The sequence below is a fragment of the Heteronotia binoei genome, chromosome 5 (assembly GCF_032191835.1).
Source record: "Heteronotia binoei isolate CCM8104 ecotype False Entrance Well chromosome 5, APGP_CSIRO_Hbin_v1, whole genome shotgun sequence".
NCBI classification, from domain to species: domain Eukaryota; kingdom Metazoa; phylum Chordata; class Lepidosauria; order Squamata; family Gekkonidae; genus Heteronotia; species Heteronotia binoei.
Window position 1 is genome coordinate 37,282,775 of NC_083227.1, and position 25,660 is coordinate 37,308,434.

A 25,660-nucleotide genomic window follows, 5' to 3' on the forward strand; every position below is an offset into this window, starting at 1 on the left:
AAGAATTACTGATGGTTCTGAAGTTTTCTGAGTTTCTGAGAATTTCTGAGTTTTGAAAGACTTCATTCTGAGGCTTGTGTGACTGCTGAAAAGGCTGAGTTGTGATAGCTGGGGAACTGCTGTATGTTTGGGTGAGTGGGCTAAAGGTGAAAGTGATTGAGAGTGATTGTTGATGATTGCTTAGGAGTGGTCTGCTCCACCCTCTTTGCATTTTAAGCTGCGCCTTGGCGCACCCTCCACCCTCTTTGCATTTTAAGCTGCGCCTTAGCGCGAGCTGAAGGGCGAGAGCTAAAGGGCTCTTGGCCTGTGGCTCTTTGCCAAGGGGCTTTCTAAGGACCAGGAACCCAGATCCCTGATTTCCTTGTTCTCCCAATAAGGTAAGTTGACCTTCCAGAAGGGGAGCCACATAAACAACAGCATTTAAAGAGGACTGTATATTTTATATATATTCTACCTTCATGATATATATATCATGATATATATATATATATATATAATGCCAGCAGGGGGTGGGGGCTTTCCAGTGTTTTGCACTGAGTGTCACATGTATGACTATCTGCCCACAGGACAGAAGTCTTGGGTGTGTGCTCGATGTAAGGAGCTCCTGGTCCTCAGGGAACGAGTTCATACCCTTGAGGCCGAGGTGACTGCCCTGGAGAAGCAGAGACGTTCAGTTAGGCAATTGGGGAAGACTCTCGGGGGCGTATTAGATGAGCCCCGCTCTGAACGTGGCAGCCCCGTTGCTGCCAGAGAGCGTGAGGGTCGAGAGGGAACAGGGCACCTTGCTGAGGATAAGGGGAATGCGCCCTCAGAAGGGACCTCTTCTTTGGTTGGTGAGCGGGTATCCTTTCGCGCCAAGGAACCATCCCTGGGCAGGGGGAGAGGGGGGGTCTTGGTAGTTGGTGATTCGATCCTTAGGCAAGTAGACAGCTGGGTGGCAAAACCGCGTATTGACCGTATGGTGACTTGCCTGCCTGGTGCGAAGGTAGCGGACATTACGCGTGTAGTAGATAGGCTGAAAGACAGTGCTGGGAAGGAGCCTGTGGTCGTGGTGCATGTTGGCACCAACGATGGGGGAAATGCAGTCGTGAGGTCCTGGAGGAGAAATTTAGGCTGCTAGGTGGGAGACTTAAGGCCAGGACCTCCAAGGTAGCCTTCTTGGAAGTGCTACCTGTTCCACGTGCAGGGCAGGAGAGACAGGCGCAAATTAGAAGTCTCAATGTGTGGATGAGACGATGGTGTAAGGAGGAAGGGTTTAAGTTTGTTAGGCACTGGGATGCTTTCTGGAACAAGCGGGAGCTGTACAAAAGAGACGGTCTCCACTTGTCCCCGGATGGAACCAGGCTGCTGGCACTTAAAATCAAAAAGGTGGCAGAGCAGTTTTTAAACTAAATCTTGGGGGAAAGCCGACAGGAGATGGAATGTCTCTGGTTCGGGAGGACTCGTCTCAAAGAGATGAAGGGTTGGCTTCTATTTTTCTACCGGGTAACGGATCAGAGTTGTCCACTGTGATGGTGACAAACAGTATGGACTGTCTGCCAGAGTCTCGAGGCGGCAGGAGGGAGGTGGCGGGCCTAGCTTGCCTGGGAAATTATAAATGTTTGTATGCAAATGCTAGAAGTGTCCGAAGTAAAATTGGTGAATTGGAATGTTTAGTGTTGGGAGAAAACATAAGAAGAAGAAGAAGAAGAAGATATTGGATTTATATCCCGCCCTCCACTCTGAAGAGTCTCAGAGCAGCTCACAATCTCCTTTACCTTCCTCCCCCACAACAGACACCCTGTGAGGTGGGTGGGGCTGGAGAGGGCTCTCACAGCAGTTGCCTTTTCAAGGACAACCTCTGCCAGAGCTATGGCTGACCCAAGGCCATGCTTACAGGTGCAAGTGGAGGAGTGGGGAATCAAACCCGGTTCTCCCAGATAAGAGTCCGCACACTTAACCACTACACCAAACTGGCACATAGACATTGTGGGAATTTCAGAAACTTGGTGGAATGAGGAGAATCAGTGGGACACGGTGATTCCTGGATATAAGTTATATCAGAAGGATAGGGAGGGAAGGGTTGGAGGTGGGGTGGCTCTGTATGTCAGAGAGGATATACGGTCCAGTAAGACTGAGGTCAGAGAATTAGATTCCCTTTTAGAAATGCTTTGGGTTGAAATAGAGGGCCCAAAAGGAAATTTAACTATGGGAGTTTGTTATCGCCCACCAAATCAAAAGAGAGAGGACGATTATAATATGATGGAAGGATTAAAGATAGCGGCTAAACATAAAAACTGTGTCGTAGTAGGTGATTATAACTACCCACAGATTGATTGGGTCAATATGTGTTCTGGTCGAGAGAAAGAGATTGAGTTTCTTGATGCTCTCAATGACTGTGCTATGGAGCAGATGGTCTCAGAACCTACCAGGGGTGGGGCGATCCTGGATCTGGTCCTAAGTAATGCCCAAGACTTGGTGAGAGATGTAAAAGTGATTGCGCCGCTTGGGAACAGTGACCATAATGTTATTGATTTCACCATTTGTATAAATAGGGAGTTGCCCAAAAAGACCGCCACAACCACATTTAACTTTAAAAGGGGTAAATTCTCTGAGATGAGGCATGTGAGGAGGAAACTGAAAGGAAAGGTAAATACGGTCAAAACCCTTGGGGAAGCTTGGAGACTATTTAAAACTATAATCCTAGAAGCTCAGATAAAATACATACCACAAGTTAGGAAAGGCACAAACAGGTATAAGAAGAGGCCAGCATGGTTAACAAACAAAGTAATGGAAGCTGTAAAAGGTAAGAAGGACTCCTTTAAGCGGTGGAAAACCAGTCCAAGTGAGATTAGTAAAAGGGAACACAGGCAGTGGCAAATCAAATGCAAGACTGTGATCAGGCAGGCAAAAAGGAACTATGAGGAGCATATTGCAAAAAACATAAAAGACCAACAATAAAAATTTCTTCAAATATATTAGAAGTAGGAAACCAGCCAGGGAAGCAGTGGGGCCCTTGGATGACCATGGGGTAAAAGGATTACTGAAGGAGGATGGGGAAATGGCTGAGAAGCTGAATGCATTTTTTGCCTCTGTCTTCACCGTGGAAGATGAGAAGTGTTTGCCCGCCCCAGAACCACTAATATTGGAAGGGGTGTTGAAAGACCTGAGTCAGATTGAGGTGACAAAAGAGGAGGTCCTACAACTAATAGACAAATTAAAAACTAATAAGTCACCAGGTCCTGATGGCATACATCTGAGAGTTCTGAAAGAACTCAAAGTTGAACTTGTGGATCTTCTAACAAAAATCTGTAATCTTTCATTGAAATCTGCCTCTGTTCAAGAGAGAGATCTTGGGGTCATGATAGATAACTCACTGAAAGTGTCAAGACAGTGTGCGTTTGCAATAAAAAAGGCCAATGCCATGCTGGGAATTATTAGGAAGGGAATTGAAAACAAATCAGCCAGTATCATAATGCCCCTGTATAAATCGATGGTGCGGTCTCATTTGGAGTACTGTGTGCAGTTCTGGTCGCCGCACCTCAAAAAGGATATTATAGCTTTAGAGAAGGTGCAGAGAAGGGCAACTAGAATGATTAAAGGGCTGGAGCACTTTCCCTATGAAGAAAGGTTGAAACGCTTGGGACTCTTTAGCGTGGAGAAACGTCGACTGCGGGGTGACATGATAGAGGTTTACAAGATAATGCATGGAATGGAGAAAGTAGAGAAAGAAGTGCTTTTCTCCCTTTCTCACAATACAAGAACTCGTGGGAATTCGATGAAATTGCTGAGCAGACAGGTTAAGACGGATAAAAGGAAGTACTTCTTCACCCAAAGGGTGATTAACATGTGGAATTCACTGCCACAGGAGGTGGTGGCGGCCACAAGTATAGCCACCTTCAAGATGGGTTTAGATAAAAATATGGAGCACAGGTCCATCAGTGGCTATTAGCCACAGTGTATGTGTGTATATAACATTTTTTGCCACTGTGTGACACAGAGTGTTGGACTTGATGGGCCGCTGGCCTGATCCAACATGGCTTCTCTTATGTTCTTATGTTCCTGAGGACTGGAAGGTAGCAAATGTCACCCCCATCTTTAAAAAGGGTTCCAGAGGATATCCGGGAAATTACAGGCCAGTCAGTCTGACTTCAATACCGGGAAAGTTGGTAGAAACCATTATCAAGGACAGAATGAGTAGGCACATTGATGAACACGGGTTATTGAGGAAGACTCAGCATGGGTTCTGTAGGGGAAGATCTTGCCTCACTAACCTGTTACATTTCTTTGAGGGGTGAACAAACATGTGGACAAAGGAGACCCGATAGATGTTGTTTACCTTGACTTCCAGAAAGCTTTTGATAAAGTTCCTCATCAAAGGCTCCTTAGAAAGCTTGAGAGTCATGGAGTAAAAGGACAGGTCCTCTTGTGGATCAAAAACTGGCTGAGTAATAGGAAGCAGAGAGTGAGTACAAATGGGCAGTCTTCGCAGTGGAGGACGGTAAGCAGTGGGGTGCTGCAGGGCTCGGTACTGGGTCCCATGCTCTTTAACTTGTTCATAAATGATTTAGAGTTGGGAGTGAGCAGTGAAGTGGCCAAAGTTGCAGATGACACTAAATTGTTCAGGGTGGTGAAAACCAGAGAGGATTGTGAGGAACTCCAAAGGGATCTGTTGAGGCTGGGTGAGTGGGCGTCAACGTGGCAGATGCGGTTCAATGTGGCCAAGTGCAAAGTAATGCACATTGGGGCCAAGAATCCCAGCTACAAATACAAGTTGATGGGGTGTGAACTGGCAGAGACTGACCATGAGAGAGATCTTGGGGTCATGGTAGATAATTCACTGAAAATGTCAAGACAGTGTGCGTTTGCAATAAAAAAAGGCCAACGCCATGCTGGGAATTATTAGGAAGGGAATTGAAAACAAATCAGCCAGTATCATAATGCCCCTGTATAAATCGATGGTGCGGTCTTATTTGGAGTACTGTGTGCAGTTCTGGTTGCTGCACCTCAAAAAGGATATTATAACATTGGAGAAAGTTCAGAAAAGGGCAACTAGAATGATTAAAGGGCTGGAACACCTTCCCTATGAAGAAAGGTTGAAACGCTTAGGGCTCTTTAGCTTGGAGAAACATCGACTGAGGGGTGACATGATAGAGGTTTACAAGATAATGCATGGGATGGAGAAAGTAGAGAAAGAAGTACTTTTCTCCCTTTCTCACAATACAAGAACTCGTGGGCATTCGATGAAATTGCTGAGCAGACAGGTGAAAACGGATAAAAGGAAGTACTTCTTCACCCAAAGGGTGATTAACATGTGGAATTCACTGCCACAGGAGGTGGTGGCGGCCACAAGTATAGCCACCTTCAAGAGGGGTTTAGATAAAAATATGGAGCAGAGGTCGCTGTGTGACACAGAATGTTGGACTGGATGGGCCATTGGTCTGATCTAACATGGCTTCTCTTATGTTCTTATGAAGGCTATCATAGAACTGAGAGGAGAGGCAAACTACTCAGGCTGGTCTCCAGAAAGCATTCTTCCTGATCAAGTAGGAGTTCCCCATGAAGATGCCTTGCGTCTGCCTGAAACAGCTCCTGTAACTGAAAACAAACCAGGCATCAACGCTAAGAGACTGCAGCAAGGTGGTGGTACCGAGGCTGCTGGGTCACTGGGTCGGCCTTGAAAAAATAAAGCTCAGCAGGCCTGAAGCATAACTACTTTGTTGTCCCAGAAGACTTCAGCACCTCTCCACAACTTCAAAGGGTGAAGAGGTGGAAACAACCCCAACTGAAAGTCATGACATAGCGTTATCTGAGGGTTAAACTTTAACAAGCTAGAGAGGGGTGTCAGAAAGGGGTCAATCAAAACGATTATCCTCTCAAGGGAACATCGTACGCATCACTAGCGTTTTACTTAGTCCTGGAAAAAGGGCCACTCTCTTGTGCTGCTGTTCAGCCTGAGGAAATGAAAGGTCTCCACATATGAAATAGGGGGTGATTGGTAAAAACTATACTTGCTCCACTGGACGGGAGGGCAGGACTCCTAGAAAGTTGTACCATTTTCCCCTCAGGACTGGGCAGAATATTGTACCCCCCCCCTCCCCATGCTGGTGCCCCGTAGTCCCACCCCACAAAGAGAAGCCCTGCTGAAGACCGCTGCAAGAAGAAACAACGAGGGAAGGGGTGCCTGCCTTTCCTGAGACCCCTCACCTGAAAATCAGTCATGTTTTGAGCATCAGGGAAGATGTTTCAAGAACACCGATTTCCAGTGCATTCCTAAAGCCACTTTCCTGGGAATAAGCAAGCCACATTGAAGAGGCCCGAGGGGGATTCTGACGAGACCTGCTTCGGATTGCTTCGCCTGAGCAGGCTTCAGTTTGCCTTCCCTCCTACCGCCTCCGTCCCCGCTTTTCTGAGAACAACCTGGGACCCTCCAGGAGCGCAACCCTATGCGGAGTTACTCCAGAGCAGTCCCATTGAGCTGCACAGGGCACCTCCGGCAGCAGCCCGGGCCCGGCTGAGGGCCACCCCACCAGGGTACGGGTGCTGCTGTGTATGGGAGGGGCAGAGAATATTTTTTCTAGTTCCGCGGCTCCGAAAGGGTTAAGACCGCTGAACGGTGCGCTAGAGAGGCCGAAAGGCGCGGGGAAGGGGTTGCTTTCTGAATGGGGAAATAGGGAAGGCTTCGGGGATGCAGCAGGAATGGAGCGTTGCAGCCGAACCCTGGGAAGGTTTGCTTTCAAGTAAGTCATTTCAGCCTTGGAAGGCGGAAATTCTGCTATCGTGTGGCTTGGGGCTAGTAGTTTTAAGGTTAAATAGTTTTAAGAGGTAATTTTCTGATCCATATTTTCATTTGTTAGCCTTCGTGGTGCTCCTGGCAGGGGCTTAGTGGCGGGATCTGGATCTTGTATATCGACGTCAGTTCTCAGTCCGAAAGGTCAGAGGGAGGCCCAGGAAGAAATGCCGAGTAGGTGCTGACTGCCCAAATACCCACGCCTTTTGGCCTGTGCTCCCCTCATCTGCAGTTTCCCCCGGTGGGGGGTATTCACGTTATTTTCTTTATTTACATTAATTATAGTCCGCCATTTAGGTGGACTCGATAAATTCAATAAAATACGCAACAGTATTTGGGTTCTAGAATCGACCAGAAATCTGGAAAAATGGGTTAGAGCAAAGCATAAATATTGAAAGGAAAAGGAAAGGTCCCCTGTGTAAGCACCAGTCGTTTTCGACTCAGGGTGATGTTGTTTTCACAGCGTTTTCACGGCAGACTTTTTTAACTGGATGGTTTGCCATTGCCTTCCCCAGTCATGTACACTTTCCCCCCAGCAAGCTGGGTACTCATTTTACCGACCTCGGAAGGATGGAAGGCTGAGTCAACCTGGAGCCGGCTCTCTGAACCAGCTTCTGCTGGGATCGAACTCAGGTCTGAGCAGAGGGCTCCGACTGCAGTACTGCAGCTTTACCACTCAGCTTTACCACTCTGCCGGTGAAATGCTGCTGCATTATATATAGTAGGATCCAACTTATAGCAAACTAAACACAAACTAATTTAGATCACATGCCCATATGATTTAGCCAAGTAACTCCGTGAAGCCTTTTGTACAGTGCTACCCCTTTTGCTTACTTAGAAAAGCCCTCTTGATGATTCCATTTTGTTTCGTTTGAGGAAAGCCAGGAGAGTGGGTGCCTTCCTGTTACCCTCAGATAGGCCTTTGGTGGAGGCCATAAAGAAAAAGGCACAGGTCCAGGCCAGTCAGTGGAGGGACTGCAGAAGGGCAGTAATGTCGGCCTAGTGCTGAATAATAGCTGAGCTCTGTCCTTCTGCACCAGCTGGAGTTTCTGAATTGGTTTGATGGGGAGACTAAAGTACTGTGCATTGATTCAATCTAATCTTGAATGCCACTTTGGCATGGATCCTAATCTCGATACCAGTTTGGCACGCCGCAATGAAGTGACAAGAACATCCTATAGGTCGTTTATGAGAACCTATGAGATGGCAGTCAAGGCTGCTAAGAGAACTTACCTTACATCCACAATTGCATCTGTGAGCTCACGCCCAGCACAAATGTTTAGATCAGTGTTTCCCATTTGCAGCGTTGTGACCCGGTATCGGGCGACGGAAGCCTCACTACTGGGTCACAGGAAAAGCCAAAGCTAGCCCCGCCCCCAGTAAAGCTAGCCCTGCCCCGTCTCTGTGTTGTGCTGCCTCTCCTTCCTTCTCCCCCACTCCCAGTGTTTGAGAGAAAAGCTAGCATCCACTGGCACTTTAGACCCATGAAGTGTTCTTCAGGGTATGAGCTTTCATGTGCCTTGCAGTATGTTGTTTTGGGGAGATTTCCCCGGGAGGCTTGGGCTGCAAAGAAGGCTGTGTGTGTTTTTTTCAGCCAGGAGGGGTGGGGACTGGGCATTCCAGTAGGTATTTTTTTTTTTACCAAACAACCCCTGGTAGAATTTTTGCTGGCTGGGGTCATCTGATGGTGAAGAAGGCTTTCTTTCTTTCTTTCTTTCTTTCTTTCTTTCTTTCTTTCTTTCTTTCTTTCTTTCTTTCTTTCTTTCTTTCTTTCTTTCTTTCTTTCTTTCTTTCTTTCCCTACAAGTGATGCTCTGTCTTTATTCTTGGTGCTGGGAGGGGGGGAAGCAACAGTGGGAGTGCTTCTAGTGCCCTGGCCCCACTGGTGGACATTCTGGTGCTTTGGGGGCATTGTATGAGGGAATTTTTGACTGGATAGTCCACTGGCCTGATCCAACATGGCTCCTTTTATGCTTATGTTTTTTCTTTCCATGTTTTTCCTTTCCTTTCCTTCCATTTCATTCTTTCCCTTTCCCTTTCCTTCCATTTTTACTGGATGAAACTTTTCTGTTCATCATACTGTTGTTGCAGACATAGGAGCTCTGCCAGTGAAAAGTTGGCACCCCCAGTTGTAGCCAGGTGGCCTTCTATAAGATTTCTGTGTGAGTGAGAGAGAGAGAGAGGTGTGGGGCAGAAAGAGATTATTGGAGATGATTGCGGTATATCTCAACAGCACTGGAAGTGATGGTACTATGAACTTGGCACCATTTTACTGTTCCTGCTTTTAACAGCTGTCTGACACCAAAATTAAACTCCCCCTGTAGATATTAAAAAGGATGACAGTAGTTTACTGGCTAAGTATCTGCACAACAAGTTGCTTTTAAAGGCATGGGAAACACAACCAGTAAAAAGCTGCAAGCCCCTCATAAATATCCTTTTTGGGATAACTGCAGAAAAGCTTGTATGAACTTCATATAACTTGAAATTAACAGCCAGTGCTGTTGAGGAAGGGATGTGTAGGTGGTGCAGGCAATTGAACATGGACATTAGGAGTGCTTGCAAACTGGAGAAGAATACACAGATAGGTGCATGCAGGTGTGGGGGTGAAAAGAGAGGACTGCCCACTCCCCCCCCCCCCCATTTTGGCTCAGCATGAGTTTCAGAGAGATTTTTCTGAAAATGAATTTACTTCTGAAGAAGAGGCAGGTTTGGGGGAGTGCCCTGGAAGTGACATCACAGGAAAAGGTGCAGTTTTGGTTCAGTGTGCCCCAGAAGTGACATCACTTGGTCCTTGACACCACAGGAAATCACATAATTCCTGTCTCCAGGCTCCACCCCCAAAGTCTCCTGACTCCACTCCCAAATTTTAGTGGGCCACGAAGGAGAAGTGTCAAAATAACTGGGCCACGGGAAAGAAAAGTTTGGGAAACTCTGGTTTAGATCAGTTCGGTCACTAACTATCCTACCACTGGGTAAATTAAATGCTAGGGAATTTGATATAGGCTGTGAGGCTTTTGCAAGCTTTTTCGCAAATAAGGTCTTGTCACTCTGCCATGACCTCCCAGCCACACTTGAGACAGTAAAGGAACTGGAGGCTCCGTCCACATCTTTGTCAGATTTTGGATTATTTTGCTCCACTCGGCCTAGAGGAAGTTGACAGAATGCTCTCTATTGTACGCCCAATCAGGGCTGGCTCACCCACTAGGCAAACTAGGCGGTTCCCTAGGCCGCCGGGAGGGTGGGGGCGCCAAATTGGGCTCCCCACCCCCCTCCTGGTGCCCCAGGCAAGCACCTAGTTTGCCTGCCTCCCCCACTCCCTGCTGCTACCATTGCCTGCCACCACCCCATTTCCTTCCCTTCGGCTCCCGCCCCGTGGCTCCGTGCCCCCGTACCTCCCCCCTCCCTGCTGCGCCTCCTTCCCAATGGAAGAGGAGTCAGCGGCAGTGGGGGTCGCCCTTTCAGGACGCTGTTCCTGAGAGACTGTAAACGTGTCCCAGCCCCATGCTGCGGTTTACCTGCGATTCGAGTGTTCGGCCAGGGAGGGGGGGCTTTAGAGAGCCAGAACGCAGCGCCAGAGCTGGTTCCGGCGTTGAAATTGACACATCGGGGTAGGAAAGGGTCCAAAGGGAGGGAGGAGGAGGGGGGAGGTGCAGGGGCGTGGAGCCGCAGAGGGGAGGGGTGGAGCTGCGGGGGCGGGGATGACGCAGGGGCACTTGGGGGCGCCAGGCAGCGAGTCTGCCTAGGGCGCAATGGGGCATCGAGTCGCCCTTGTGCCCAACTACTTGTAGTTTGGACCCATGTCCATCCTGGCTTATAAAGGCTGGCTGGGGTGAACTATGGGTTTCCCTGAGGGAAATTGTCAATCGGTCCCTATCTGAAGGGACCTTCCTTCAGCCTCTTAAAGAGGCAGTAGTCTGCCCCCTTTTAAAGAAACCATCTTTGGACCCGGCCGCATTGGCAAACTATCAACCAGTATCCAACTTGCCTTTTTTTGGGCAAGATTATTGAGAGGACAGTTGCAGTGCAGTTACAGAGCTTTCTGGATGATGCTTCCACGGTAAACCCTTTCCAATCTAGTTTCCATCCAGGTCATGGGATGGAGATGGTTCTGGTTGCTCTCACAGATGACCTCCAGAGGCATCTTTATAGAGGTGGTTTGACGGTACTGATACTTTTAGATCTATTGGCTACGTTTGACACGGTCGACCATAAGTTGCCGACCTGCCTTCTCGCTGATGCTGGGATACAGGGGTTGGCCTTACAGTGGCTCTTCTCTTTCCTTCAGCGTTGGGGACAAAGGGTGGCAATAGGGGAGGAACTGTCTCGACGGCATCCACAAGGGACGATCTTCTCCCCGATGTTATTCAACATCTATATGCGCCCCCTTGCCCAGAGATTTGGGCTGGGATGTCATCAGTATGCAGATGACACCCAGCTCTATCTGTTGATGGGTGACCAGTCCACCTCTTCCCCAGAAGACCTGACCATGCTGCTTCAAGCTGTGTCAAGGTGGCTCAGGCTGAGTCAACTGAAATTGAATCCGACAAAGACGGAGGTCCTGTACCTAAGTCGTGCTGGTCTGGGAACTGAGGTCTTATTACCAACCTTTGAAGGGGTGCGACTCACACTGTTAAAAGCCTAGGGGTGCTCCTGGTTCCCTCTCTAAATATGAAGGCCCAGGTGGCAGCCACTGCCAGATCAGCCTTTTATCACCTTTGGCTGATAAGGGAGTTGGTTCCCTACCTTGAACACAACGACTTAGTGACAGTGATCCACGCTTTGGTCACCTCAAGACTGGATTACTGCAATGCCCTCTACATGGGGCTGCCCTTGTCCCGAACCTGGAAGCTTCAACTAGTGCAGGTTCCACATACTATCCTTGATATGGTTCCACATACTATCCTTGTTGACAAGTTGGTGAAATGTGGTTTGGATTCTGTTACCGTTAGGGGGATCTGTAACTGGTTGACAGATTGCACCCAAAAAGAGCTTGTGAATGGTTCTTCATCCTCTTGGAGAGGAGTGACAAGTGGAGTGCCTCAAGGATCTGTCCTGGGACCTGTTTTGTTCCACATCTTTACAAATGATTTGGATGAAGGAATAGAGAGAATGCTTATTAAATTTGCTGATGATACTAAATTGGGAGGCGTTGCAAATACAGTAGAAGACAGAAACAGGATACAGGATGACCTTGACAGGCTGGAAAACTGGGCTAAAACCAATTGAATTTTAACAGGGATAAATGTAAAGTTCTGCATTTAAGTAGGAAAAATCCAATGCATGGTTATAGGATGGGGGAGACTCATCTTAGCAGCAGTATGTGTGGAAAGGATCTAGGGGTCTTAGTGGATCATACGCTGAGCATGAGTCAACAGTGTGATGTGGTGGCTAAAAAGGCAAATTAAATTTTGGGCTGTACCAACAGAAGTATAGTGTCCAGATCATGTGATCTAATGGTATTGCTTTACTCTGCTCTGGTAAGACCTCACCTGGAGTACTGTGTTCAATACTGGGCACCACATTTTAAGAAGGATATAGACAAGCTGGAATGGGTCCAGAGGAGGGCATCGAAGATGGTGAGGGATCTGGAGACCAAGTCCTATCAGGAAAGGTTGAAGGAGCTGGGCATGTTTAGCTTGGAGAGGAGGCGGCTGAGAGGTGATATGATCACCATCTTCAAGTACTTGAAGGGGCTATCATATAGAGGATGGTGTGGAATTGTTTTCTGTGGCCCCAGAAGGTAGGACCAGAACCAATGGGTTGAAATTAAATCAAAAGAGTTTCCGTCTCAACATTAGGAAGAACTTCCTTACAGTTAGAGTGATTCCTCAGTGGAACAGGCTTCCTCAGGAGGTGGTGGGCTCTCCTTCCGTGGAGGTTTTTAAACAGAGGCTAGATGGCCATCTGACAGTGATGAAGATCCTGTTAATTTAGGGGGGCAGTATTTGTGAGTTTTCTGCATTGTGCAGCGGATTGAACTAGATGACTCTGGAGGTCCCTTCCAACTCTATGATTCTAACATGGCAGCCAGGTTGCTATTGGGCCTTCCCTTACGGGAGCATATTCAACCTGGGCTGAAGGTCCAGCACCTTTCCCCACATGTTCCCCAAAGAGCACTTTGGTCTGGGTCACAAAATCTCCTCTCAATCCCCAGCCCTAAGGAGGCCAGGCTCATGACAACTAGAGCCAGGGCCTTCTCTGTAGTGGCGCCGTGCTGGTGGAATGAGTTGCTGGAAGAAGTTAGGGCCCTGCAAGAGCTCATACAGTTCTGCAGGGCCTGTAAGATGGCACTCTTCCACCAGGCATTTGCAAACTAGATTCAACTACAGTTCTCAGGAAACAGCCGGCCCACCTCTTGCAAGCTGCTCTATAGCAGCAGCGGAAAGGACCATCTAAGACTCACCTATAGAGAACATACTGTAAATCTGATTGTAAGATTATAGTATTGAAATGTTAATTTTTTATGTTTTTAAATTGTTTTCTGGTTTTTATGTCCTATTATATTATACCCATGCATATGCATGAGCATGTAAGCTGCCCTGAGCCTGCTTCGTCAGGGAGGGCAGGATATAAATGGAACTAAACAAATAAATAAATCCTGGTCAGCTATGTCAAGGGAAGGGGCCATTTTTCAAGCTAGGTTTTTGCAACTGTATTAATTTGCTTCTCCAGCAATAATGTTGAGTCCAATATAACACCAAGGTGAGCTTTAGTTGAACCCCACTGAAAGAGAGGAACATAATGTCCTTCATAACCTCTGCTTTTTCAACTAGTACTACTGTCTTCCCACAGATCAGTTTCAATTTGTTCACTCTTAGCCATTTAACCATAGCAGTTGGGAAGCCGTTGAGGACCTCTGCTGCATCACTGCCTCCACTAACTCCTGATCACCCCAGCAGCTCTTGTGCCCTGGCCTGAAGAGGCTTAAGGCTTCTCTGCCCCTTCCCGTCTGTTGGCTCCTTGGGCACAGCTGTTGCCCAGCCCTTCCAGCCTTTTGAGGAACGCCCTGCAATGGTCAGCCCTTTCCAGTTGCTTTATCCTGAGTGTCACTTTGCCTTGAGATGCACCTACTACACAGATTGATCCCCAGAAATTAGAGGCCAAGCTTATATACTAAAATTAAGTTTCTAGTTCAGAAAGAGGGTAAAAGAGGTATCACATGCCTAAGCAACAGTAGACATCAGTCAGACCACCAGGTTATTAACCAATCATACGTTTTCCCACCAAAAGGTCCATTTTGGAAGTTGTAGCAAAGTTCTGTATTTCTATAAATGTACTGTGCAAACTCAAATCAGGGTCCTTGAGCCTGCTTCTCTGGACCCATGCAGGTAAAATAAATTCTGGTTTTTCTGTTAAGGACTCTCTGGTTTGGGGTGCAGTTGTTTCCAGATTCAACCTTTAGGGTGACCCAAGAAATTCCAGGACACATAACATCCACAGCAGATTTTCAAAAGCCAAATAGAGATGTTTGTCCTTCCTGAAGGACTAAACAAGCACATCTGAAAAAACTTGATACTTAATATAACACATTAATTCTGATCCACATTAATTCTGATCTACAACACAGACACTTCTTCTGATCTGCTTAGGTGTCTCTTGACCAGGATCAGCGATACATCTCCATTCACTTTTGGATTCTTTCTGCCCTTTTCCATAGATATCTTTCCATCTCCCTCTTCATAGGCAAGTGAATAAGAGGACGAGGCAAGAGAATAAGAGTGTCTTTCCACAGGCAGAGGCAACCCAAGACAAAGGGGAAGGAGACGGAAGAGGAGAACCCAGAAGGCCCTAAAACTGGCAAGAGATTGAGGAAAGGTCCCCTTCCCATCCAAAGAGGGAGTGATGTTGAATTTGAGGAAAGAGCTGTGTCAGAGATCTTGGTTCAGGACACGATGACTACAGATATATACAGCCAATGCTTCCGGCAGTTCTATTACCATGAGGGTGATGGGCCCCGAAAGTTTTGCAACCAGCTCCATGGACTGTGCAACCACTGGTTGAAGCCAGAGAGGAACACCAAGAAGCAGATGCTGGACCTGGTGGTCCTGGAGCAGTTCCTGGCTGCCTTGCCCCAGGAAATGCAATGCTGGGTCAGAGGCTGCGAGCCAGAGACCAGTTCCCAGGCGGTGGCCTTGGCTGAAGGTTTCCTTCTGAGTCAAGCAGAGGAGAAGAGGCAGGCAGAGCAGGTGAGGGCCAGAATCCATCTCAGCTTGTTCTATTCCTTCTCTTACCTGCGTCCTTTGCTGTTGTTTCATACGTGGGGAGAATCCGTGAAGATGGAAGCATTCAAGCATTGACCTTATTCTAAAGCTTCTCTGAGTGCATGTTAACTGTCATCAAATGGCTTCCGACTTATGGTGACCTATGAATTAATGTCCTCCCAAATGTTTTATTGTTAGGACCCTTGCTCAGGTGTGACAAACTGATGGCCATGACTTCCTTCAGTCAATCCATCTCATTTTTTATTTTCTTCTTTTCCTATCACCTTCAACTTTTCCTAGTACTATTGTCTTTTTTAGTGAAACTTGTTTTCTCATAATGTCGCCAATGTACAATAGCCTCATTTTAGTCATTTAACTTCTGAGGAGAGTTCAGGTTTCATTTCATTTTAATTTAGTTTACTTTATTCGATTTATATCCTGCCCTCCCTGCAGGCTCAGTGCAGCTCACAATACACAGTAAAATCACAATTAAACAATTAAATTAAACATTAAACAAAAGGTGTAAGGGCACGTTTAGCCTGGAGAGGAGGCAGCTGAGAGGTGATATGATCACCATCTTCAAGTACTTGAAGGGCTGTCATATAGAGGATGGCTCGGAATTGTTTTCTGTTGCCCCAGAAGGTAGGATCAGAACCAGTGGGTTGAAATTACGTAAATAAGAAGAATTTCCGACTCAACATTAGGAAGAACTTCCTATTAAAGCGGTTCCTCAGTGGAACAGGCTTCCTCAGGAGGTGGTGGGCTCTCCTTTCTTGGAGGTTTTTAAACAGAGGCTGGATGATCATTTGACAAAAATGAAGATCCTATAAATTTAGGGGGAGGTTTGTGAGTTTCCTGCATTGTGCAGGGGGTTGGACTAGATGACCCTGGAGGTCCCTTCCAACTCTGATTCTATGATTAAATTAAAACAGTTAAAACAATTTAAACAACTTGGTACTAATTTCCATTTAGTTACAGATGGCATTCACTGTTCTTGGACATCCATTTAGATCTAATGTCTTGGTGGTTTCAGTTAAAGGCTAGCTGAAATAATATCATCTTGCAGGCCTTGCAGAACTGGTCCCTCAAGGCCGTGACCTCAGGCAGTTGGTTCCACCAATGGAGGGCAGCGATTGATCTAGCATCCACTGATTTGTTGTTTTGGCTGTCCATTAGATTTGTAAAAACTCTCCTCTAACCCCACATTTCAGAAGAATCAACTTTCTGCACACCAGCTTTCTTCACTGTCCAACTCTCACATCCACACATTGTAATGGGGAATACTATGGCATGAATTATCTTGAGCTTGGTCACCAGTGACACAGCTCCTTCTTAGCTATACTTGCCAGCCTCAATTGCCTTCTGGTTTCTTGTCTGCAGTCTCCCTTTTGTTTGACAAGGGTGTAAGGAAGAGATCTGCTTAGAGTCAGCTGATAAGCTAAAGCAAGTTATTGGCCTAAGTTTTGCCAGAAACGGTCCGATTTTTAGCTTGTCAGAGCTGCTGAGATCCTAATTACCAGCTGGGCTGGAGAAAGCAAAGGGATCCAGTGAATCAACTTTTTTTCTCTGCTTCTATGGTAAAGCCAAGCAGAAGGAAAAGGATTGACCCACTGGCTCCCTTTGCCTCCTCCAATTGTTACTGATTCTTTTGTCAATTTTCATTCCACCTTCCTCAAAATCTAATCCAATTTCCTTATAATATGTTCTGCATATCGATCAGAGAGACGTAGAGATAAAATGTCATAGACTGACACCTTTGTCAGTCTGGAAACCATTCTGTTTCTCCATATTCTATCCTAACAGTGGCCTCTTGTCCAGAGTTCAGGCTGCACTTCAGAGCAATTCATTGTTGTGGCACACCCATTTCTTTTAAAACCAGACATAGATTTTCATGATCCACACAGTCAAAACCTTTGTTTTATTCTGTAAAACACAAGCTGATTTTCCTGTGAAATTCTCTTGCATGCTCCAATGACCCACTTAAGTTTGCAATATGATCTCAAGTACCTTGTCCTTTTTGGAATCCAGCTTGACCATCTGGTATTTCTCATTCCATATATGGTAACAGACTTGATTGTAAGATTATGTGCATCACTTTACTCCCATGAGAAATTAATGTGAAGGTCTAGTAGTTGCTGCAGTCTTTGATGTGTTCTTTATCCAGAATTTGAATGTTCAGTGAGTGTTTCCAGTCTGTGGGCCTTTGTTTTGTTTTCCATATTTGTTAGCATTTTCTTGTTATGATTTTGAGGGACTCCTTTCCTGTGCCTCGGAATAGTTCTACTGATATCCCATCTACTTCTGGTGATTTGTTTCTCCCCATTGCTCTCAGAGCTGCTTTCCTTTCACTTTCTAAAACTCTTGGTTCTTCTTGGAAAAATTCTTCTTGAAAGGAACCTGTGATCCTTTCGTCTCTTTTGTATGATTCCTCAGTGTACTGTTCCCATCTTTTCTGAGATATTTCTGCCTCTAGATGTTTCACTAAGCTGGGAAGAAAACCCAGCCCTGGTTCTTGCCCCTGTGGGTGAAGCATCAATGAAGGTGGATGGAGGGATGAAGAGAGTGGGAGTGGGCCAGGGTCCATCTCCTCAGCCAGTTCCATTCCTTCTCTTACTTGTGTCCCTTGCTGTTCTTTCAGATGTGGGGACGATCTCTGAAGATGGAAAAAAAATCCTTTGAGGGAGAAGGAGCTCCATCAGAGGAAAGAAAGAGGGCACAGGTCCAGGAGCATACCCAAGATGCCCTCTCAAGTGGTAAGGGTGCCTCCTGCCCAGAAGGGATTGGGGTACCCAGTCAGGTTGTTAGGCAGAAGGTTCAGGAGAGGAGGAATAGGGGATACTTTTACAGACTACATAGAATTGAGTTCTAAGAGATAGTGCCATGTAGTGATGGTCCCTCTGCTTTAAGGAGGGAGTAGAGGGAATCATGGAAGGCCATTCCATTCTTATTTCCATTAATTAAAATATGCATACCTCACCTTCCTCCCCTTTAGAAGGTGTCAAGTTGGCTCAAAAAAGGAAAAGAAGAGAGATCTGGGTGCAGGTGTTATCCATTGTGAATAAATGGACCTGGATGGGCAAGGCTAGCCTAATCTCATCAGATCTCAACCTGGATTAGTTCCTGCATGGGAGACCACCAAAGCAGTCCAGGGTTGCTATGTAGAGGCAGAGAATGGGATTACCATATCTGAATCTCTCTTTTCTCAAATAACTGTGGGTTCACCATAAGTTGGCTGTGGCTTATGCACTTTCAGAAACTCTTTAGCTAGGGGCCAGTAATTTGGGTTCTGTGCCCTGGTTTGCCGGCTTTCCATGGGCATCTGGTGAGCCACAGTGAGAAATAGGATACTGGGCTAGGGATGCTGGGGTCAGCCCGGTTAGTTTCTGCATGGGAGACCACCAAAGAAGTCCAGGGTTGCCATACAGAGGCAGACAACAGCATACCACCTCTGAATGTCTCTTGCCTGGCACCCCCATGAGGTTTGAAGGTGGAGTGTGGGGGTAGATGTGATGTCAGTGTCTCGTCTGGCCTCATACCTGGATGTGAAGTCAGAGCATCAGGAGATGCAGTGGAAAGACAGTGAGTACTCAGAAATTTTCCAGAGCTTGGCTGAAGCTTTAAAATCACATCTGGACTTTGGTCTGGATGTGATGGCAACATGCAATGCAACATGATTTCCAGTCACCACTATTTCCCCTGTCAGTCCAGACTCTAGGACAGTTGAGAGGGCCCAGCAGGCAGGAGAATGGCATGCTTGGGCCTTTGGTCTCATCCAGCAAGGATGCTGCAGCCTTTGGAGCTCCAGGGTTCATGGGGGACATCTGAAATCTCACAGAAGCACTGGCAGCATTTATAACACTCTGAGGCTCATGATGCTTCTCTTCCAACTCTCCCGCACTTTACTAAAAGTCAGTACACATTTTCTTGAGTGTAAAGAAGACAAGGTTTCACAGTCCTGGAAACAGGGATACTTGAAGCAGAATTCAAAGAAGTGAACAAAACAGGAACTTGAGGTTAATATTCATAGTTCCAGTGTTTTTTTTCCGTTGCAGGTAGTGAAGAGACATTGTCATGCCTTCATCTTTGCAGAGCAGTGGAAATGACTGCTCCACATCTGGTCCAGGTAGGAGGGAAGATATTCATGGGGGATAGTCAAGGAGGTTTTTGGTCCTGCTGACTGAGGAGAGGCTCTGAACTCCACTCTCTTTACACATCCCAAACTTTACATCTTGCTCCCTCCCAGAATGCCCCTATCTAGAGTGTAGTCTCTGCCGGGAATGATCTCTTGAGGAAATCTGCTTTTTCTTTCAGTCATCATTTTCCTTTGAGGAGGTGGCTGTGTATTTCACTGAGACTGAGTGGGCCCTGCTGGATCCAGGCCAGAAAGCTCTCTACAGGGATGTCATGCTGGAGAATTCTGAGACTGTTACCTCTCTGGGTAAGGATCTTTCTTAGGTGCCAAAGCTGCAAACTTGGGACTTGGAGATTGGCAAGCCTACCAGGATTTGGGCTCATTTGGAGCTCTTGGCCTGTTAACTAATAACACCTGCCAGGCAGCTTGCATTGCATGGAGGCAACCTTTGGAGATTGCTTCTCAGTTTTTTTTCTTTATTTCCTGATTTCCTGTGCACCAGATGTTAACCTTTTAGGCCTTGATTGGGTTGGGAGTACTAGGAAAGGAAGGTTTCTTTTCTTATCAACTGAAGGGCACTTAAGACAATGGACAGCTGTTTCTACATGTGATTGGATACTGGTGCAGTCCACACTGTATAAATGAAAGGACTTTGATGATTTGTTGGGTGGGTAAGAGGCACCCAAAGAAAGCTGTCTGATGATATTACAAGGCAGTAAGATTTATAGCTTTAAAGACAGGTTTTAGCCAGAAGATAGTGAATTTTTATGCTTGTTTGTGTCTTGATCCTAGGCCCCTTGAGGCTCCTTGGAAGCCTGTATCAGAATAGCTACAGGGCCTAGATTTCCCAAAATCCCTTCTGACCCTCTGATTGGGTGGGCAGCAGTTTTGGAGGGAAAACTTGCTCAGAGGGGTGGGACTGGAAAGGAAGGGAATAAAGGCAGATTCAGGCCTAGATTCAGGCAGGAAATTGTTCTCTCTGGCAAGGCTGAGATGGAAACAGGCTGCAGCGGGTGTCCTCACCTAAGGGTGGTGGATCTTTGGCATTAGAGGAAGGGAATGTTTAGTTACTCACTTCAAGGCTGTTATTTTCTTTGCATCACCTTTACTGTTTATCTCTTTCATTGTTGCATTAATAATTAAAAACGTTTGTTTGTTTTGAACACTTAGAATAAACTCATTATTCTTACAGTGCCTCGGTCCTCACATCTCTTCAGTCGCGGATGGAAGGTGTTTGTTAAGAACGGAGACACTGGTTATGTGGGTGCTCTGAGCCTTCCCAGACAGACCCTTACCAAAGTGATGGCAGCCAGTAAAGGCCCTCCCTGGTCCTGTGCTGTGTCAGAGTTCATTTAATCTTTTGTGATTAAGAGGCTATGTGTCTTTTCTGTGATGACTGTATCTACTATTGTATCTGTTGTTGCGCTGTCTACTGTTGCTGTCTTTTGTTGTGGTGAGGACTGCTAATTTGCTGTGCACATAAGGTATGTCAGGAATTATTCCAACTGAGCATCAGTACATCCTAGAAGGGAACACTAAAGACCTCAGGGTGCTCATTCATACACACGCCCTTCCACAAGATTGGGTTACAGCCATTTCCTCTGACTGTCCTATAAAATCCAAAGGTACAGTTCAATTATGTGTCCAAGACAAAGGCTCTAGATTTTTTTATCTCATCATTTTAGAAAATTCTTCTTCGGCTCAAGAACTGTTGTTGGTGACTGAAAAGCTCAAGAAACTAGTATTCCTATGAATCTTGGGTCCTGTTACTCATCTCTGTTTTGAGAACTGTTTTCCATGATGTCACCAAAAGTTCTAATGCAGTGCTTCCACTCAAAAAAATTCCTATGGATTCAATTCTTTGCTTCTAACTATTGGAAAAGCATCCTTTCCTCACAATTACATTACATCATCCTAGTCATATCTGCCAAACGGTGTTCACTGCATGTTGCAGGGTTTTCTTTAGAGGATGAAATAGGACACTCTTCTGTGGTCTTATCTGGGCATCTTGACACTGTGTGCTCCTCTGGGTTGGGTTCCAGAGAGCCTTACTCTACTGTAACAAGTTAATGACCTTCAGGCCAATAACCAGTCTTCTGGCCTTTTCTTGCTGATAGTACAATACCCCTTTTCCAGAGAGACAGACTTACACTGTGCTTTTAGAAAAGGCAGAAATGAACAAATGATTCAGATGTGGTTTTGCATTATAGCTGGCTAAGGTGAGGAGAAGAGTTTTTTTTTTTTAAAGCAAAAAATGGCTCTGACCTTGAGAAAAGCAGCCCTACACTGCAGGGTTGGTATTCTCATTGATCATTATTTGCCTTGTGGCAAATAAGTGGCATCTTTTCCAAAAAACATGGGTGATCCCTTGGAATTGTAGGGTTCACTTTGTGAGTTCCTGGCTTCTCCTCCTCCCAGGAAACATGTATTTTGGAGGGGCTGAAAACCAGCTCCTCCTGGCTCTGCTCACAACTGGAAGGAAACTCTCAGTTCAGTTGAGGGATATTTTAAGTTCTTGTATTTAATTGTCAATGCAGAGAATCAAAAGTGCTGCATTACAAATCAAAAGGGAACAGGGTGGGCATGATTCTTTACCACTTTCCCCCTAAAGTACATATGGGGAGTCTGGGGAGAGAAGAGATAGGCAGAATATAAAAACAGCTCTACGGGATGGCCTTACAGGGATAAGATGCGAGCAGCATCTCCATTTGGGAAGAAAGAAGATCTGATCAAGGAAATGTGCACACATTCATGAGCAGTGCCTGACTGGTGCAATGGCTTTTTCTGTGGGTGCTGACTGAACCTCTTGCTTTATTCCAGCAGCAGACTTAGAGGAGACAGCTGGGGAATTCCAGGGGTTCTCTTTGGAAAAAACCAAGAATGAAGATGCCGAAGGATACTGCGGAGATGGACTACAGAAGCAGGAGGGAAGCTACGCAGGTAAGAAGAGGGATAAGCACACTCCTTGCCAAGAAGGGGGTTTCCATGAAATCCCAGATCAAGAAGAAAGATCAGTCAAAAAGAGAACAAAGCCTCTACTCTAACCAGAGAATCCACTCCTGGAAAAATGAAAGTGTGGCCTTTGCAAAGACCTTCAGTCAGAGAATGAATGTCATTTTGAAGATACAAATTCCCTTAGGAAAGAAACCATATAATTGCTTGCAGAGAAGAAAGCGTTTAAGCCGGAAAAGAGCCCTTACATCACATCAAAAAGTTTACAACACAGGTGGGGAACTGTATAAAGAGTCAGAGTCCAAACCAAAAATCTCTTGCGGAGGAGGCTTAAATGTACTTTTAAATTGTATATTATTATACCCTACTGGGTACAGCAAGAAGAAGCCACTGAAATATTTAGAGTACGCATGGAAATTAATTTTCAGCTCAGACCCCGTTGTGGGGGTTCTAATGGGATCTCTTTCTTTATTCCAGCAAGTGACGATCAGATGAATGAGAAGGATGCGGAACTGCATCCTCAATTGCCAGAGGAAGTGAAGAATGAAGACTTGAGAGGAAACTTCAGCAATCAACTTGGGCCTAAGAGGGAGAAAGAAAGCCAGATGGATAGGAAGAGGGGTAAACCCATTCCTTGCCAAGGGGAGGATTTCCAAGAAGTAATTCCCATGGTGAAGGAAACATACAAGTGCTTGGTGTGTGGAAATAACTTCTCAAATCAATCCTGGTATAGGGTCCATTTACAAATTCATAGTGGAAAGAAGACCCAGCAATGGCTGCAGTCTAGAAAGACCATGATTCACAGAGCAGAGCTTCTTACATATGAAAGAACACATCTAGGAGAGAATGGCAAGAGATTCTCAGAGAAATCAGGTCTTGTTCAACACCAAAGGATTTTCTCTAGAGAGAAGCTATTTATTAGCTCAGAGACTGGAATGACATTTTCTGAAGGAGGAAAAAGTAACTTGCATTTTCCAAAGCACAGTATAGTGAATGCATGGAAATGCTCTAGGTGCAGAAAGTACTTCAGATACAGATCACAGCTTCTTATGCACCAAAGAATCCACACAGGGGAGAAGCCATTTGATTGCTCCGAGTGTGGGAAGAGATTCCGTTGCAGTGGCCATCTTAAAAATCATCTGAGAACTCACACAGGGGAGAAGCCTTTTGAATGCTTAGAGTGTGGGGAGCGATTCGGTCGGAGTGGCATTCTTCAACTGCATTTAAGAACCCACACAGGAGAAAAGCCTTTTGAATGTTCAGTGTGTTGGAAGAGGTTTAGTTGGAATGATGGTCTTCAGAATCATCTAAGAACCCACACAGGGGAGAAGCCTTCTGAATGTTCAGTGTGTGGGAAGAGATTCAGTAGTAATGGTAATCTTCAAAAACACCTAAGAATCCACACAGGAGTGAAGCCTTTTGAATGCCTAGAGTGTGGGAAGAGATTCAGTCACAATGGCGATCTTAAAAAACATCTAAGAACCCACACAGGGGAGAAGCCTTTTGAATGCTTAGAGTGTGGGAAGAGATTTAGTGAGAATGGCACTCTTAAACAGCATGTAAGGATGCACACAGGGGAGAAGCCTTTTGAATGCTCTGAGTGTGGGAAGAAATTCAGTTGCAATGGTGATCTTCAAAAACATCTAAGAACTCACACAGGGGACAAGCCTTTTGAATGCTCTGAGTGTGGGAAGGGGTTCAGTCAGAGTGGTGCTCTTCGAGATCATCTAAGAACCCACACAGGAGAGAAGCCTTTTGAATGCTCCCAGTGTGGGAAGAGATTCTGTCAGAGTGGCGCTCTTCAAAAACATCTAAGAACCCACATAGGAGAGAAGCCTTTTGCATGCTCCAAGTGTAGGAATAGATTTAGTCACAGTGGCACTCTTGAGAATCATCTGAGAACCCACACAGGGGAGAAGCCTTTTGAATGCTCCAACCTTGGGAAGAGATTCTATCAGAGTGACACTCTTCAAAAACATCTAAGAACCCTGTCATGCCCTGGGCCTAGGCCATGAGGCCTAGAGGACCTGGGGAAGTCTACCTCGAAGTTACTAGGCTGATATTTACCAGGATCCCTTCTGTCCCTCTCATTGCATTGGCAGAAGTTTTGGAGGGAAAACTTGCCCAGTGTAACACAAAAGTATGAGTTCTGGGAGGAAAGAATAAAAGGTCTGGCTGGAGAAGAAGGAGAGTTCTCTTTGGAAAGGCTGAGCTGGAGAGAGGGGTGAGTTATTTGGAATCAGAAGGAGGGAATATATAGTTAGTAGTTGCATCAGGAATTTTATCTTTATTTGTACCATCGTTACTGTTTTTTCTTCTTTTTTACTACTGCACCGAAAATGTTAAAATCCACTTGTTTGTTCTTCAGCACTAAAATAAATTTATCATTGTTATACTGCCTGGGTCTTCATGCCTCTTCAGTCATGGATAAAGGTGCTTGCTGAGGAAGAAAACACAGGGGTTGGGTGGGTGCTCTTGACCCTCCCAGACAGACCCATACCAGAGTGGTGGCAGCCTGTACAGGTCCTCCCTGATCCCCTGTTTGTGACAAACCCACACAGGGGAGAAGCCTTTTCAATGCTGAGTGTAAAAAGAGATTCCATCCATTTCTCATGCTTCAAAAGTATCTAATAAGCCACACAAGGAGAAGCCATCTAACTGCTTAGCCCAGAGACGTCGAACACATTTCTTATGAAGGCCAGATATGACATGTCACTGTCAGCTGGGGCCATGTCTGCCATAAAATGTAATTCCTGGTACTGGAGAGAATAAACTTCACAAAGGACACAGACAAACCCAATGAACAATGTAATTTTTTTTTCACTCAAAATTCAAACATGCTTAAAACATTAAGAGTATTGCCTTTATTTAGCCGTCTTTAATAACAGACGCTTCTTGCTGTGAATTGTTGCATCAAAATCTGGAGTCAGAGTGTCAGCTGCAGCAATCTTGAGGATGCTGTTTAGGTATGTCTCTGTGAGCTGAGAAGGTACTTTTGATTTATGAGCATCTGTTACAGAAAAGAGCTGTTCACTGACATACCTCATCCCATAAATAGAATTTTAGAAGCAAAAGCCTTAAGCTGGAAGTAATTTGGATCCCAAAACTGATAAAATGTCCTAATGCTGACTTCAGAAAGATTATCCTTCAATACAGCATCACATTGCTCCCCATCTACCTGTGAGTTGTGGCATCTTTTCATTGATAGGTGGGGAAAAGAAAGAAAAGTGCTGTTCAGAAAGGAAGATGATAAAAGGAATCCTGAGGGTGGGTGAAATTGTCATAGCTTGTCAAAGACTTCATCCCATGAGGCACCTGTTTTAAGCAGAAACATAAGATGCACTTTGAAACTATGGGTATGAAGTTTATATCCCAACAGGAACTGAAGGTGGCTTATGGTATTTTATAAGGGTGAGAGAATGAAATAGGCCCAAGTTTTCGGGCAAAGTGACCTTTGAACTTGGGGCAGAGACAGTCTGAACCGAGTTGAAAAAGGGTTCTGGTTTATCATTAACTAAAAAACAGAAGCTCCAAACAATTACTGATGGTTCTGAAGGCTACCATGGAACCGAGAGGAGAGGCAAACTACTCTGATCTCCAGAAAGCG

The 25,660-nt window shown here is 45.8% G+C and overlaps 2 protein-coding genes across 3 annotated transcripts in view; both read left to right on the top strand.

The window, feature by feature from the left end:
- The window catches only part of LOC132572288 (zinc finger protein 135-like), a 49,027-nt gene that overhangs the window by 15,870 nt on the left and 7,497 nt on the right, over positions 1–25,660 (top strand). The gene's annotated exons all lie outside the window — the stretch shown is intronic.
- Positions 6,646–24,451, top strand: LOC132572287 (zinc finger protein 135-like). 2 transcript variants are annotated; one of them, XM_060239178.1, is made up of 7 exons: positions 6,646–6,719; positions 14,501–14,954; positions 17,608–17,722; positions 19,022–19,092; positions 19,281–19,407; positions 21,922–22,041; positions 22,531–24,451. In XM_060239178.1, the coding sequence occupies exons 1-7, from the start codon at positions 6,679–6,681 to the stop codon at positions 24,066–24,068; spliced, it is 2,466 nt and encodes an 821-aa protein (XP_060095161.1). In that variant the 5' UTR covers positions 6,646–6,678; the 3' UTR covers positions 24,069–24,451. The 2 variants fall into 2 exon arrangements, with proteins under 2 accessions (XP_060095161.1, XP_060095162.1); XM_060239179.1 differs by having other exon boundaries at positions 21,925–22,041.